At 39.8% G+C, this 15,914-nt stretch overlaps 1 protein-coding gene across 3 annotated transcripts; it reads right to left on the bottom strand.

Annotated features, from left to right (window-relative positions):
- Nucleotides 1–230: 230 nt before the first annotated feature.
- LOC144510099 (heterogeneous nuclear ribonucleoprotein H-like) lies at nt 231–15,783 on the bottom strand. 3 transcript variants are annotated; one of them, XM_078239368.1, is made up of 12 exons: nt 15,662–15,783; nt 13,809–13,924; nt 12,391–12,546; nt 11,497–11,640; nt 8,212–8,350; nt 5,907–6,097; nt 5,383–5,481; nt 5,010–5,131; nt 4,438–4,573; nt 2,873–2,986; nt 1,845–1,952; nt 231–1,540 (listed from the first exon to the last, which is right to left on the bottom strand). In XM_078239368.1, exons 2-12 carry the CDS (start codon nt 13,885–13,887, stop codon nt 1,443–1,445), a joined length of 1,386 nt encoding a protein of 461 aa, XP_078095494.1. In that variant the 5' UTR covers nt 13,888–13,924; nt 15,662–15,783; the 3' UTR covers nt 231–1,442. The 3 variants fall into 3 exon arrangements, with proteins under 3 accessions (XP_078095494.1, XP_078095496.1, XP_078095495.1); XM_078239370.1 differs by having other exon boundaries at nt 15,723–15,783; XM_078239369.1 differs by having other exon boundaries at nt 15,727–15,783.
- Nucleotides 15,784–15,914: the final 131 nt, after the last annotated feature.

The following is a 15,914-nucleotide window of genomic DNA, read 5'->3' as shown; positions in this document are numbered from 1 at the left end:
TTTGAATACTATCAGTACATCTGTAGCCATCACTACTTCAGGTAATGCATTCAAAATTCCAACCATGTTGTGCTTCTAATGTTACCGTTGCCTGCCACTTAAGTTTGTTATCCTGCCCTAAAACACATTCAAATATACAAAGCAACTGGCCCCACTCACACACACAAGGATTGACTGGAGACCACTTGAGCAACCTTCCCTTTGAAGCCCTGAACAAATCTCACCCTATTAACATATTTCTGAAATTACACTTTATTATATTCACCATTAGAAATGTACAGTAAGTCATCTCTTTCAGATGTTGAAAAAATGTACAGGTTTCAGAAGCATATTCAACTAAGTGTCAAAGTCAATATGTCCCACTGAACAAAGCATGGTAACCAAAAAGCACCTTTTAGAAAGGTACAAAGATACACTTCTCATTTTTAAAACTACATTGCTAACAGTCAAAGTATTAAGAATCAAGGTTAAAAACCATGTGAACCAGACAGACGTAAAAAATCAACATAGTAACTGCTGAAGAAAAACATGTTCACCGGGATTTCCAATGCCAAATTTCTGGAGAACTGACAGCTCAACCCACTAATAGCCTAACAGCTGCTTCTTGGCTTTTATCTGTTAAAGCATTCCAGCCAGTCAAAATAAGATGTACCATTTCAACCCAACTGAGAAAATTCCCATCAGCTGTTATGAGTGGGCAGAGGGTGCAATAGGGAAAAACAACTAAAGGACAGCTAAAACATGAAAGAAATCGGAACAGTATTTGCAGCAGTGGTCTCATGAGCAAACAAATGGGACAAAAAAAAAAAAACAAAACTAAAAGATGTTCTAACAGATGCCCATAACCGCACATTTCTACATGTGACAACACAACCTTAAATTGGATGAAGTGTGGACATTCATTGGTGGCCCTGTAGTTTCTGGTAAATACGGTAGAAAGAATACCAAGTTAAACCCTTCCCCACTTTTTTTTATTTAAATGGTACCACCAAAGTAGAAAATAGCATTCACAATCACACAACTTGTTCATCTGAGAATATTTTAAAGGTGATCTAAAGTTAGATTTAGTTTAGTTAAAATAATAAAATGTAAGAATTCATCAAAAGGAGGCTTTGCACTAGATGTTTACTTTGATTTGCCACATTCACACAAGTCCAAAATTATCAAAACAATTTTTCCTTTCCCATCAGATCTAATACCTGAAGCTTCAAACAGTTACCCAAAGTCTGGGCAACATGGGCGTTCTATATGTTTACACCAAAACATGTAAAAAAATAAAAAAGAATTGCGAAGTAGCTCTATTAGTAAAAATATTACTGCTTTTGGTTTTGAAGAAAAAACAAACAGCAATGCTGCTGCATTGGTCATCCATTATGAAATTGTGGCAGAGTTTGGGTTCTGAAGCTTCCGGCTCATGGCCTGATCATCAACATAACATTAGTTTACATTCTCCATCCAGCCATGCTTGTGTCCAAGTTTCCCATTCCCATATTCTGATTTGGATTGTTGGAATATCCACCTCCTCCCATACCACCATAACCTGCAATGGAAAGAAACACATTTTGAAAAGTTATTTCTAGATTTGCACTTGCCTAGAATCCAAGCCCCATTATTACATTTAGAATACATCATTGCATTACTTTGTGCAAGAGGAAGCACAGTCTCAAATTGCTCTGCAATCCTGAACATGGCCAATGAACCTGAGGCAAACATTCACTTCAAGTAATCACGAGCTCCAATTATAACCACGACAGTTATTATTAATTCTCTCAACAACTGTTTCCAAAGCAAGTTACTGATCAATACTTGGGGTCCAAATTTTAGTCACAAGGAGCAGCACTTACCAAATCCACGTGCGTTGCCAGCACTTCCATATCCACCATAGTTATTTCCCATATTGCCATAACTATTTCCCATACCCTGGTTGTTATGCCCATAGCCTCCTTGATTGCCTATACATCAAAAGAAAATGGAAATTTAGATGTTTTAATCTTTCCACCTCAAGTCACCAAGCAGTTCCCATGTCTACGCTAATCACTTGGCACTGCCCCCAGCTAGTGCCCAAAGGCAGACACCCTCCTGTTCTAGCTGTTACTTGCCAACTGTAGTGCAGTGCTAAAATGCAAAACAGCAACAATTTGGCACATACAACACACAGCCTTCCTCAGGGTGTAATGTTGCAGCACATTATTGAAACCTTTCTTCCCAATGGATGAAGTCTTTTTCCCAGGGTAGGGGAATTGAAAACTAGAGGACATAGGTTAAAGGCAGGGAAAAGATTTAAAGGAACCCAAGGGGCAACTTCTTCACACAGAGGGTGATGTGTATATGGAATGAGCTGCCAGAGAAAGTGGTTGAGGCAGGTTCAATAACATTTAAAAAGCATTTGGATAAGTAGATGGATGGGAAAGGATTAAAGGGAAATGGGCCAAACACAGTCAACTGGGACCAGTTGGGAGGGCACCATAGTTGACATGGACAAGTTGGGCTGAAGGGCCTGTTTCTATGCCATATTGCTCTATGACTATAAATTTGTAGAGGGACTGTTGTACAGCCACCAATATTCCTGCATTTCTTGATCCACAGGTGGAGCAAATACTAAGAACATAAGAACCATTTAGTTTTCAACTAGAAATCAACACTTAGTAAATATGATGAACAGGAGCTAGCTGGTAGTCAGTACGTTGAAAACACTGGTTAAAAAGTCAGAAAATTGGATTCCTCTACCTATACCATACACGTCAAAGCATTCAGAACCCCCTCTTCCCTAAAATCTATGTAAAGAAACACTGTGGCCCCAAATTCGATCATGTTAGTCAATGTTGCATCCTTAATTCAATGCCCATTCTGACAAGTTTTAAATGAGAATCACCTGCTGCATAATGGTCCATCCCCATGCCCATAGCACCCATTCTGTGATTTCCATAACCAGGCCCACTTCCCATATTGGCTGTTGAATCCAGGAACAACTCAATATACCGATGTTCTAAAAAAAAACAGACAAGTAATTAAATCATTCATTTGCATGTCAGCAGTTTCAGAATTGGACAATAAACTCAATTTTATATCTTGAGAACATTTTCTCAAGACAAATATTTGTAACATCAGCCTTACTCAAAGCACAGAATTCAAAAACCAAGATGTTGCAACTGATAAATACAAGTATTTAAGATAGTTGGATTACCATCAACCTTGAACAAAATGATAAGTCTGAGAATTGAAATGAAAAAAAAGTGACTGGAAATGCAGGTTAAACAGCATAGAGAAAATCATCTGCACAGTGATGTTGAAAAGACCACACCCACTCTCCAGAGGTGCTGCCTAACCTGAGTATTCCAGCATTCCTTATTGCTATCAGGCAGGGTCCTTTCTAAGGACAAAACAACATGAAAGGATGCAATAGAATGAATTAGTTTATTATAATAATTGCTGTTTATGGTTCTGCTCTGTCTCTTTTGGTTTTAAGATTTTGGAACTGTAGCTTTAAATTTAGGGTGAAGGGAGTCTGACAGCTAATTTAGGTGGTTTAATTGTCAGGATCAAAGGAGGGCTTAGATTGTGTTACTGAGACACTGCTGCAGGATATTTACGTTAATAATGAGTAATCCGTTGTGATGGTGGTGTGCTATTGCTGTTATCCTGTTTAAGGAGAATGCTTAATTCAGCTTTATGCTACCTATCGTCAGTATGTCGGGAAGGAATACAGCTCAGATGCTGGGAGACCAGCATAATTACTCACTTTAGGCATGTAGTATGTACAAAGTGAGCGCATGGACAGTTCAAAGCAAAGCAAAGCAAGCCATTAGGAACGGAGGGGACTGATCCTGGATGTCCATTTCAGGGACAGCAGAATGTACCACACTGTATTGGGAGATTTTCAGTTGTGCTAAAATTGAATGGAGAATCTCTTTTCTGTAGTTGGAAGTTGCCTTTGAAAAATACTGATTTTTAGTCATTTGTGAAAGTTGTGAATCCTCGTTGCCTCCTTTCACCGAGTCACTGGAAGTAAACTTGAATCAAAAGTTCAGTCTCAGAGAATGCACCAATATATAAAACAAGATCTGGACAATGTTGATGCACCTGGAAAGTGAACTCATTGGAAGACAAATTAATGCTCACCTGTTGAATGTTGGGACTATGTACGAAGCAAGTTTTTTTTTTAAAAAAAGAGGATGGTGGAGTGCCTAGAACTCGCTGCTGGGGGTTGGTAGTGGAAGCAGATACGATAGTGAGTTTTAAGTGGGATCTTGACAAATACATGAATAGGATGGGAATGGAGGGATATGGTTCCCGGAAGGGTAGGGGATTTTAGTTCAGTCGGGCAGCCTGGTCGGTGCAGGCTTGGAGGGCCAAAGGGCCTGTTCCTGTGCTGTAATTTTCTTTGTTCTTTGTACTGTTGGGAGCTATGATTTTCATTCCAAACAATAAATTACTCACGCATGTGTGCTTTATCTTTAGACATAGCAGCAACTGCATCTTCATGAGTAGCAAACTCAACATCAGCCTCTCCAGTCAGGCGACCATCTGAGCCATATTCAAAGTTGATCTTCACAGGAATCAGTGGTGAAAAAAACTACAGGGAACAAGAGTTGCAGTTGTAAAGTACAGCACCGATTATTTAATTTTCACAAAACGAGCAAAATAAACAATGCAAGAATCACTGGTGCTGGAAACAATGTGATTCTGAGGTCCTTGTCAGAACTGAAATGTCAGGCCAAGTAAATGAAATTCAACCAGGGATTCTAACATCAGGAAGCAAAGACAAATGCCACTTTTCTCACAACTTGAATAAAACTTCCAATGCAGTTTATAGTTTGTAAAGTAAAAAAAAATCAATACAAGAATGACTTCAGCTTCTGTTCCCCATTTATAGGTATACTCCATGAGTTTACCATTCGAAAATGAATGGAATCAAAGGGACGTTGTTCAAAGTTTCATGGGTTGGTCTTTCAGTTTATAGGTTCCTATCACACATTTACTAGTAAATGATTCCTGAAAGGCATACTTACATCAGCAACATCTCCTTCAGAAGCTCTGAACGGTAATCCTCTCATGTGTACATAATGACCAGTACCATTCTGAAACAGAGGACCAGCATCGCCTGCTCCACCATAACCACGGCTTCCCATGCCTATACATCAAGAATATACAGTCATGCACTGTCACACAACTCCATAAAATTAATACTTTACTCATTCTACCTTCGAAACACAAAGCAAAAATAATATTCGACATGCAAGTTAATCCATGGCTAAAACGATTGACTTTAGTTCTGCAGCAACCTTTTCAGGTGGCACATGTCAAAAGCATTAACCAAGTTTTAGTTTGAACAAGCGTTTTTCCCCTCGAAGCAAACGTGCAATAAAAACTTCATTATCCTACCTCTATCCATCATTCCACCACCTCTGGAATTATGTCCATATGCATCACGGCCATAACCATAGTTATCATTATAACCATAATCATCAAAGTTGCCATAACCTAGGAGAAAAATAAATTTAGCAGTTTGACCAAATAAAAGTTGTACCCAGCTAGACTTGCAGCCCCTTTCAAAAAATGTGTAATTTTATTAATGTAAACAGCCTTGATTTTAAAAGGCAGGTTAACATCTAGTTCACCTGCAAAAGAAGTTGCAGGAAACAAAGATGGTGCAAATATGTGGGGTGGATAGAAAGGTGGATTGGCCATGGTAAATGTGTTCCTTAGTGTCAGGGAGATTAGCAGGGTAAATACGTGGGGTTACAGAGATAGGGCTTGGGTGGGATTGTTGTCAGTGTTGGCTCGATGGGTCGAATGGTCTCTTCTGCACTGTAGGGGTTCTATGACAATAATCATGAACTTTAACAGGCCGTGCTAAATAAGTCCTCTAGACCCAGAAACCCATTTGATACTTCCAATGCTCTTACCTCCACCATATCCAGACCCTCTGCGTGCACGGTCAAACATGTCTCCTCTCATTGGCCCTGGACCACCATAGCCAGTTCGTCCACCTGCCATTGGTCTATCATAAGGTCCTGGTCGCTGCCCCATTAACCTTCTTGGAGGATCATGATAAGCTCGAACCTCACCTCTACTGCTCCTGAAGATTTCAATATACCTAAACAGCCATAATGAATATATTTACCTCATGGCTTTGATTATATTTTAAGTCATTACTAAAGATGTTAATCTCATAAGCGTAGATTGCTCTGGTGAAAAGGGTTTCAATTTCAGCTATTTCCTCAAGCACAATTTTCTAAGTTGCAACAGGAAAATACAAAACATAAGTAAGCATTTCTGAAGTTGGCTCTTAAAATATGACAATACTAACACTCATGGAGGTTTATGGAAAGTAGACAATCACCACCATTCATTTTGGAATGAACCATACTGGAATGTTAAGGCCAGCAGCATTGTTTAAAGATTGGGATCTGCTTCAAACTACAGGTGAATAACACTTTCTGGCATTGCCAAAATTTAAAAACAAGCACAAGTGTTGGTGTACATTCTTAAATGACAAATTAAATACACTTGTGCATACGGAACTGTTAATTAAAGTTAACACCAAAATTTCCAAATGCTTCAACCATTGCACCCTCGTAGCATTTGAGTGAAGTGGCAAGTTGATCCATTACCACTGGATGGCACCCTGACAAGGCCACTTAAAATTATTGATCAGCACGCCGATTATCAATGATCTTTAAATTCAATGCACAGTAAAATTAACTTTTCGCCAGAGCAATCAATCTGTCATTACAAAGGTCTTAGCAAAAGTATGATTAATTTAAACTGACTTTAAATACAGCAACTATGAAAATTTTGCAATAATCTATCAATTAGAGGAAAATGTCTGACTTGTTGTAGCACAAATTGGAACCATGGGAGCGACCAGTTAAATTAACAGCAGGTGGCCTATCTGAATCCGTTCAAGACAGATAAGAATGGAAATATCATTCCACCACTATTTGCAGTAGTGAAATGTAATCTCATATGGCACAGATTGCTGGGTACCAAGAGATGCAAGTTCTGCAAATTCCATTCAAATATGAACTCAGCCAAATGCACGTTCCACATTTATCTTAGTGCCATTCTTGACTCATCTGGTTTCAAATGGCAATCAGAAACCCAACAGCAGGCTGCCAATAGAAAGCTAGTCACCTGGCTGCCCAATAGGGTTGGGAAACTATATTCTCAGAGCATGTGCCTCAATAAAAAAAAGCACTCAAAAAACCTTGGACTTGAGGGATACATCTTTCCAGAAGGAAAGCCATGCACAATACAATCTTTTCCCATTTTGGAACCTGGTCTCATCTAAATGCAATTTCACACTAGAAGTTTGAACAAACTAAGGGTGTTGAGGGACAAAGGAAAAACACTATCAGCATTGGTTCAGTCATAATGTGACTGACTGCAATCTGTGAAACTGGCCTCTCCAACGGACTAACTCCAATGGAATAAAATCCCAAGCTACATGCAAGTAAGGCATCAAGTCAGACATTGATTTTTTTTTTCAAATACAAAGCTTAGTACAACAAGCATTTGGGACAAATTTCACCAATTGGCTAATTACACCGACGCTTCTGAACGCAAATCGGAATACTGATTTCAGTGCAATACATTTCTACTGGAGAATAGAATATATATAATTTTTTAAATCAGCAAGCCAACTAGTCATCACCTTCCCATTAGGTTAGATGAAGACAGAAGCTTGGAATGCTGTGTGCTTCAAGCACTAAGCTGATAAAATTCTACAAACAGGGAAAACTTCTGACAATTGTCATATTTGTTTGTAAATGTTACAAATATTTTTTTGTAACTGCACTTTGTATGTGTAATTTAATTAATCCAAATGTACCAAAGTACTAATTTAAAATTGATCAATTCGCAGCAAATGTAATTTTAATGTATACATCTGTGACAATCCTAAACTGTAGGGCCCTCTCCATGGACAGTAAAATCTTTACAAAAACTTAACAATTTTGGCAAACACTGCCCTAGTAGATTACCACCATGTATAATCAATCATTTTCAAGTCATACACATATACATATGGAGGGCCCTATAGTATAGGACATCTTTTACACACAATTTAGAAAAATCAGTTGAGTCCCCACTCAAGCTTTCCAATGGCGTGTGGGAGGTTCGACTATTTTCTCTGCAAAAATGGATGAATTCTGCAACCTGAACAAGTGGGCTTAAAGACGTATGAGCCACCCTGCCGTCCATCCCCACCTGTGCCCTATTCTTTCCTTGTGTTTCCCCAGTGCTTTTTCAGCTATCTCCTTTGATGCAAACTGCACGAAGGCTTCCCCCGTGCTTCTCCCCTGGTAGTCCACCGGCAATGTTATCCCATTTGGCACGATTTCCAACCCTTCAACCCAAGGACAAATACCCCACAAGGGGAACAATATTAAAAATTGAAACATTCCTACTCATACACATACTACAGCATATCAATATTGAGTACTGATATCAGAATTGACTAATGAGGCAAATGGCTGCAAAATGCTGTTTAAATAAAGCAAAGATCCAACAAAAACCAGGCTTGCACTTCAAACCAAAGCTTACAGGGGCATTTGACAATAGCCAATTTTGGCAACTGGAATAAATTTTGCAAATTAAATAGTGACTATACAGCCAAACTAGCAATACAAACAAAACGAGTTGCTGCAGTATTGTTCAAACTGGTTCAACATTACACCTACAATGGAAACCAATATTTGGAATTACAAAATTTAGGTGATTATGGGGAAATATAAAAGCATATAATGTTAAAATGAAACTATATAGATAAATCTTAATCTGCTGGAACCATGGCGATTAGGATTATTAGAGTTTCGATTGATAATCACATGATCAAGAGTCTGAGCCTCACTTGCTTTGTCCATGAAGAAATACAGTTGAAATGTGACTTTCTTCACTTCATGTCAATACAGACTCATCTGCAAGTCAAGGCCCCATCAGCAGGTTTATGCAAAAGTGCTTCACTTCCTATCAAGTCTGTGCAAGCCAATGAAGGCTGAACAGAACTTGAGTGTCAGTTACAGGCTGCAAACAGTACATCAACATATTTTACATAATTACCACAATTAACTGACTACTAACATTGTTTGTTGGAAAAGTAATGATGGCAGTAAACAAGTATGCTACAATTTAGGAATTGCATAATTAAGAAATAACCAATTAAGAAACTACAGTGATTAAGACAGCAACTTCAGAGAGCTTCATGTATAACTGAACCTATTTGCTTGGTAACAAAACTCAATAGCTGGGATTGGATCTTTTAAACTGTACAAAAATATAAGAGCATCAAGCTTCACTATTAAAGGTCATAAGAAAACAAATCAGGATCTTGTTACTTTAGGTAATTAGCACTATGCAGCCAATGCATTCACCAAGCAAACTCTGCGTCAATACACCAATTTACATGGTCTTAAAATATAAGAGTCTGCTTACATGCTGCAAGTTACTGACTGTGAAGAAACCAAAAACTAGGACATCGATCCAGCCTAATAGCAAGGTAACTTCTACTCTTACTGAAGATTACCTGGTCAAAATGCAGCCAAACTTTTCTGGCATGTTCAATTACAGGATAATATATGCAACACAATTTCAACTGAGCTGAGTTATCCACCCCACACCCTGATCCATGCGAGATCCTCAAAGTATTAGCAGGCTGAATCAAATCAGCAGCCAGTCTCAACCTAGGAAATGGATCCTTAACTGCTACTCTATGCTAAACACTCACCCCAGCCAAGGACATGCTTACCTGTTATCCAGTCATGCCCACAGGATTAGACAAGGCCATCTTGGGGCTCAAGATGCTCCCCCAGTGGTTGAAAACCTTGCTGGCACTCACCATGAAGTTCACACACGAAAAGTAGCCATTTAAGCAAGGAACCAGATACATGCAATGTAATACAGCAAGCAGTTGGCACCTTCAGTTAGAGGTGGAAAAGGGAAATGGAATGGCAAAACACTTAAAAACTTTCCCACCCACTAACACTGTGGCTGTCTGGTTATAACAACATGAGATTTTGTTTATGGTTACTGCAACCTTCTGACCCAATTATAAATTCTTCACAGCCAGTAACTACAGTGACTTGAAGTGCTGAGACATTAGCACAACTTAAAACTTAAAAACACATTTGTATATCAGTAGAAACGATTTTAAACTGTCAACATGGAAACAAAAGAACCCAATTTGAGGGCGAGACACCCATTTTAGGTTTCCATCCCTTCTTTGGGTCTTCCCACATTTAGGCACAAGAAGCCCGAGGGCAGGCTGACAGTCAACATGGCTATGAAGCCATGGCTAGAGGTGCAGAAATCCAAGTTACTCTCCTGTGTGGAGAAAGAGCCTGGTCTTTGGCAAAGGTGGGCTTGGAAACTCCATGGGAATGGCAAGCACATACCTGCATCTACCACTCCATGGTGCAACACAACAGATGCCAAATTATAGCATGACTACCACCAGAACCCAAGAAACGCAACCTTGACTGGACACGAACACATTAAAAGGAATAGTTTAAAACCTTTGTTCAACCAAAAGCAGCATTTGTGTTACTAAAATCGAAAGCAAATATCAGTGTTAAACTTGTGTTTAAGTATTTACAAATCAAATATAAAAATTGGAAGATCACGTGGCAAAGGTTTGAATTTGTTACCTGCTAAAGTTATTTTTCAATTAGCAGATGTAAAGTTACTAGAAAATTTAGCACAAAATGTCAGATTCTAAACAATTCCTTCAAATGTTAATAAAATAATAAGTTATCTTTTATATTACTGGCTCACAAGATTGGACTCAAGGATTAACTTTGGGGAAAAAAAATCAATTCTCAGACTCAAAATGAAAAAGCAAAATTATTAAACTGCCTCTGTGGCCTTAAGAAAAAAACAAGTAAAATTTTGCTGGTGTTTCATCAACAAATGTAACCTACACTGTAAAATAATTCACCTTAAACAAAAAGAAAAGTGGTTTGAGAACTTGGTTCAATAAGCTTTGCCGGGACTATGGAGCTAACTTGTGACCCTTGCTGAAAACTGCAACCAAAAATCCCACAAACAACTTTGTTTTCTTTAGACTATATGTTTACAGCAATTGCATTTCTTAAGTAATGGTGTAAGAATTGCCTTTATTGTAAATCATTCTGCTAAATTCCAAACCGTCAAAAGGCATTTAAACTTTCAAAATAATCTTTTTTTGGAACAAAAAAAACCCTTGTGCCCAATTCTGTGCCATTCTACCAGTCAGTGATTATTTAGCTATTCGCCCACTCCTCCCCTCACCCCACCATCCCCAATTGACAGAAGTTTGTATTGATCAGCCTCGCACATTAACGTCAAGCACAAATAACCATCTGACAGGCTATCCCCAAGCTACACAAAATGTCCCCCCAAACCTTCCCTAAGAAAGTAACCCACTCTAAAATTACTATGACATTACCACATCAGACCCACATGCCCAAATACTTGGCGTTCCATTATTGGAGAAAGTTTAAAAAAAGCAAAAGGTACCTGTGAAAAACTGCAAAATTTCCTCTTTGCTGCAGCCAAAGGGCAAGCCTCTAAGGCGCACTGTTCCATCACTCGTTGACTCAGTTTGATTCGGGTTAGCATGTTTCAGTGCCCAGTCCATTTCAGTAGCTTTAGTCTCAAACACTGTGAACACAAGTTGCAAATGACAGACATTTTGCAGAGATATGAAAAAAAGACACTGTTAAACTAACTTGACATTTATGCCTTATTTAAATGACCCAGAGCTGGAGTGATTACCATTCAGAACTGATAAAACTAGAAAATGCAAGAACCACATGAGCAATGTCCTTAACCAAAAGCTGTCACGGTGATCAATAAGCACATATCCTATATCTACACTGGCTGTGTATTCATCAAGTTTTGGTTGCATAGAAATCTGCAGTCTGCTCCTTTAACAAGATTTCAATTTGACTATGCTCTACAGCAGATTAATGGACTAGGTCTGAAGCAGCTTTGGGCTAGATTTCACAAATTTTGCTGAGATGTTAGTGAAACATTATAAGCCAGGAGTGGGCTCATACAAAATTTCATATATCACTGTAGTTGATGTGGGCCAGAAAAAGATAGCCTGCCACCAATTGGGAATGAATGCCAACAAGCGGGCATCTTGGAAGCTGAGAATTATAGAGATGACGGAAGAATTTACAACAATTTCAAATCAGTAATTAGCACTGGAAGAACACAAATTGGTCCACATTTGGATACAGAGATCAAAGTTCTGACGGTGGAAGACAGGAGGCCAGCGGGAATGTGCTTCAAAGTTAAGCTCACGCAATAGAACCTAAATATTACTTATTGATCCTCTGATCAAAAATTATTGCCACGGTAAACCAAGACTTCTATCAGATTAACTAATTGCTTATAAGATCTTACCTTCGATGTATCTATGGCCCATGCTTTCCCGGTCCTTTGCAAGGGCACGTTTTACATCTTCATCAGTTTCCAACTGAACAAAGGCTTCACCACTGGGGCGGCCTCCTCTTAAATAGGTGAAGTGTATTCCACCAGTTCCATTTAATATCTTGCAATCTAAAAGCAGCACACGATTTACCAAATTATTATTCTGCTACACTAAGAAGGGGGACAGGAAGCAGGAATTGGCATAAAAATAGCAAAGGCATTGTGAAGCAAGTGTGCTCATAGAAAAAGCACAGGGTATTGTGTAATTGTGTATACTGAAAATGCACGTGTCCAACAAACAAATTACCACCCCAACCAGTTATCCCTTCATAGCATGCCAAAAGCTTTGACCACTTCAACCAATATCTGTATTGTCTTGAGTTGCAAGATCTAATGTCGACCAGAACAGAACAATTTAAAATTCAGATGCGATGGATGTCTTTGAAAGAAAGGGATCGAAACAGCAGACAGAAATTTATTAATGTTGGGGACAGTGAAACCATAAATACCAGATAGCCACTAAATGTAATAGAGAACTCAAGAACAGCATTGACCAGAAGACACAGTAACAAAGAGAACAGCTGCTCTACCTCAAGATATCCCACATGTATCCCACCTTCCAACAAAGAACACCGAGAAAATTGTTGCATCTGAATTGGTACATGCGCTAACATTTGGCCCAACAATCAAGTGTACAGGGCACTATTGGGATTCTTCACCAAAGCAGTTCTACATTCAATAAGGTTGTTTCCCCTCATGGGAGAGGCGAGGATCACAGTAAAGGGTTGCCCATTTAAAACAGAGGTGAGGAGGACTTTTTCCTGAGCGCAGTGAATGTGTGGAATGCTTTACCGCAGAGCTATAGAGGCTGGGTTAAGTATGTTCGAGGCTAATAAGACTTTAATCAATAAGAGAATCAAAGGTTATGGGGAAAAACGAGAAAATGGACTTGAAGATGATCAGACCAGTCTCCTTGAATGGCAGAGTTGATAGGCCAAACGGCCCATTTCTGTTCCCATATCTTACCATGTTACACTTTCTGAATGTCAATAGCTGTAACAATTTTTAGAACAAGGTCCAAACTGCATGCAGCTTTTACTTATTTCTGGGTAAAGAAGAGTGCTTTCTCAATTCAGTAATGGTTGCATGAAACTGTAATGTGCCATGGGAGAAGAGACAAGTATTCTTTAGAAGCAAGCAATTATCACATATGAATCTCAATGCACAAGGAATGATTAATTTCTCACCAATTCCTGTACCACTTAAATTCAATGCTTTACTGTTGCCAACTAATTTGCCTAGACTCCCAGACAATTCAAACCTGTAAATCACCCTCAACTTAAGAATTCTACATTTCCTTAAAAGCAATCATTCAGATTAATTCACAAAACCTGAGAAGAAGTGCAACACTTCATCAGCAGTGCAGGACCATGGAAGCCCACGGACACGGACAACAAAATCTTCATCCATTTTAAAGTCTGAATCACTGGTATCTCAGAAACAAAGTCTGGAAAATAAAGTCAAAATAATTTGATTAGACAGAAATCTACATTTGCACAGCAGTTTTCACACATTTTAAGCAAACACAAAACACGTTACAACCAGCGAAGTACTTATGAACTGAAGCCATTCAGGAAATACAGTTGTTCACAAGAAGTGATTTCACCTGGTCAGCAAAGCAAGGAATACATGTAACATAGAAAGATCACGCTATACTAGCAGTGTCAAAAATCAACAAGTTTGGACCAAATAAATGCTTAAAGACAACCTGGAGTATTACTGAAGACATGAAACAAACTAAATGGATATTTACCGTAATATCAACCCTGATACCCTCAAACCAACAGAACATTTGTTATTCACAATTAAAATAAACCTGGGCTGAGACCAAGAGTAATATTAACAGTACTAGATTGAAGATCTGATTAACTCGGCCATATTGGGTTACTAGTAGCAGGCATTTGCAATATTAATTTTTTGAGCTCATTTTAATATAGTTAATGTTGAGAATGAAATTCACCCATTCACTCCCATGAATGGAAGTTTAATCAAGAAAATGGCAAGAGACCACAAAATATTGTAAATTGTATGCAGGTGCAGCCATATGGTTCCAGTTACACAGGACCATGATTGATGCCTTAGAGTCATAGAATCCCTGCATGGCAGAAAGAGGCCACTCAGCCCATCGTGCCTGCACCGACCACTATCCCACCCAAGCTCTATCCCCGTAACCCCACATAGTTGGCCTGCGAATCCCCGACACAAAAAGGGCAATTTAAATTTAGCATGGCCAATCCACCTTAACCTGCACATTTTTGGACACCAAGGGGCAATTTAGCATGGCCAATCCACCTTAACCTACACATTTTGGACGCTAAGGGGCAATTTAGCATAGCCAATCCACCTTAGCGTCCAAAAATGTGTAGGTTAAGGTGGATTGGCTATGCTAAATTGCCCCTTAGCGTCCAAAAACGTGTAGGTTAAGGGACAATTTTGCATGGCCAATCTACCTAACCTACACATCTTTGGACTGTGGGAGAAAACCCAGTATGAGTTTTAACAACACCAGGTTAGAGCGGGGGGGACGGGACGTGCAAACCTCACGCAGACCCGAGGCCTCGTAAGGGTGCTGAAGAAAGGACCACGTTGTAGGAGGAGAAAGAGAGATCAATTCTGTATGCCAGCCGTGAGCCCAGGCTGAGGAGAAAGAAAAGAGGAGAAAGAAAAAAGGGGAAGGAAAATCCCTCTCCAAATCCATCCAGTTTTCGCCTAAAATTACAGATCCCATCCCCTCCCCCCCCCAACACGCGTCTACCTAATCCAGGCCCGGGGCGCGAAAGGGGAAAGAAAAGCCGCGGAGAGAAAGAGAGAGCGGGAACTCCACTCCACCCGCCTCGCCAGACCTCGTGTGCGTGTGTGAGAGAGCCGACAACTACAGCGGAAAATAAAAACACGCGGGAGGGTGGAAGGTACAGAGGGGGAGAAGAAAAAAAGAAACAGGCGCCGTGCTGCGAGAGGAGGCGGCGAGGATTAAAGCCGCCGCCGAGCCTGAGCCGGCCTCCATTACGGAACAAAACATTAGGGGAGAGAGAAGGGGGTGGGGGAAGAAACAACAGTAAAATGGCGGCCGCGCCTCGCAACGGCCTCGTGTTCCACCCGCACCCTCACTAAACACGATCACTGGATAAAACCCAACTAAGAAAAAAAAGGAGGGTTCGGATCGAAGCGACGAAGTGAGCAATACCTAAGCGGCTCGGAGAGGTGGTTTTTTAGCCGGAATTGAAGCGATTATTTTTTCTCTCTACCTACAGCTCCCTCGCGCGCTCCTCTGCCTCTCTCTCAACGGCTCTCCTGCTGACGTCAGCCACCGGAAACAGATGGAATTGTGCCGTCAACCGTCTCTATGACGAATGAACATCACCTCCCCCCCCCCCCCCAAAATGTCTTTATTATTTTTTAAAAATCAATTCGAAGGCAGGAAAATTCCACATTTTCCC

The sequence above is a fragment of the Mustelus asterias genome, chromosome 22 (assembly GCF_964213995.1).
Source record: "Mustelus asterias chromosome 22, sMusAst1.hap1.1, whole genome shotgun sequence".
NCBI classification, from domain to species: domain Eukaryota; kingdom Metazoa; phylum Chordata; class Chondrichthyes; order Carcharhiniformes; family Triakidae; genus Mustelus; species Mustelus asterias.
The sequence above is the reverse complement of the archived record's forward strand: the minus strand, read 5'-3'. Positions and strand labels throughout refer to the sequence as shown.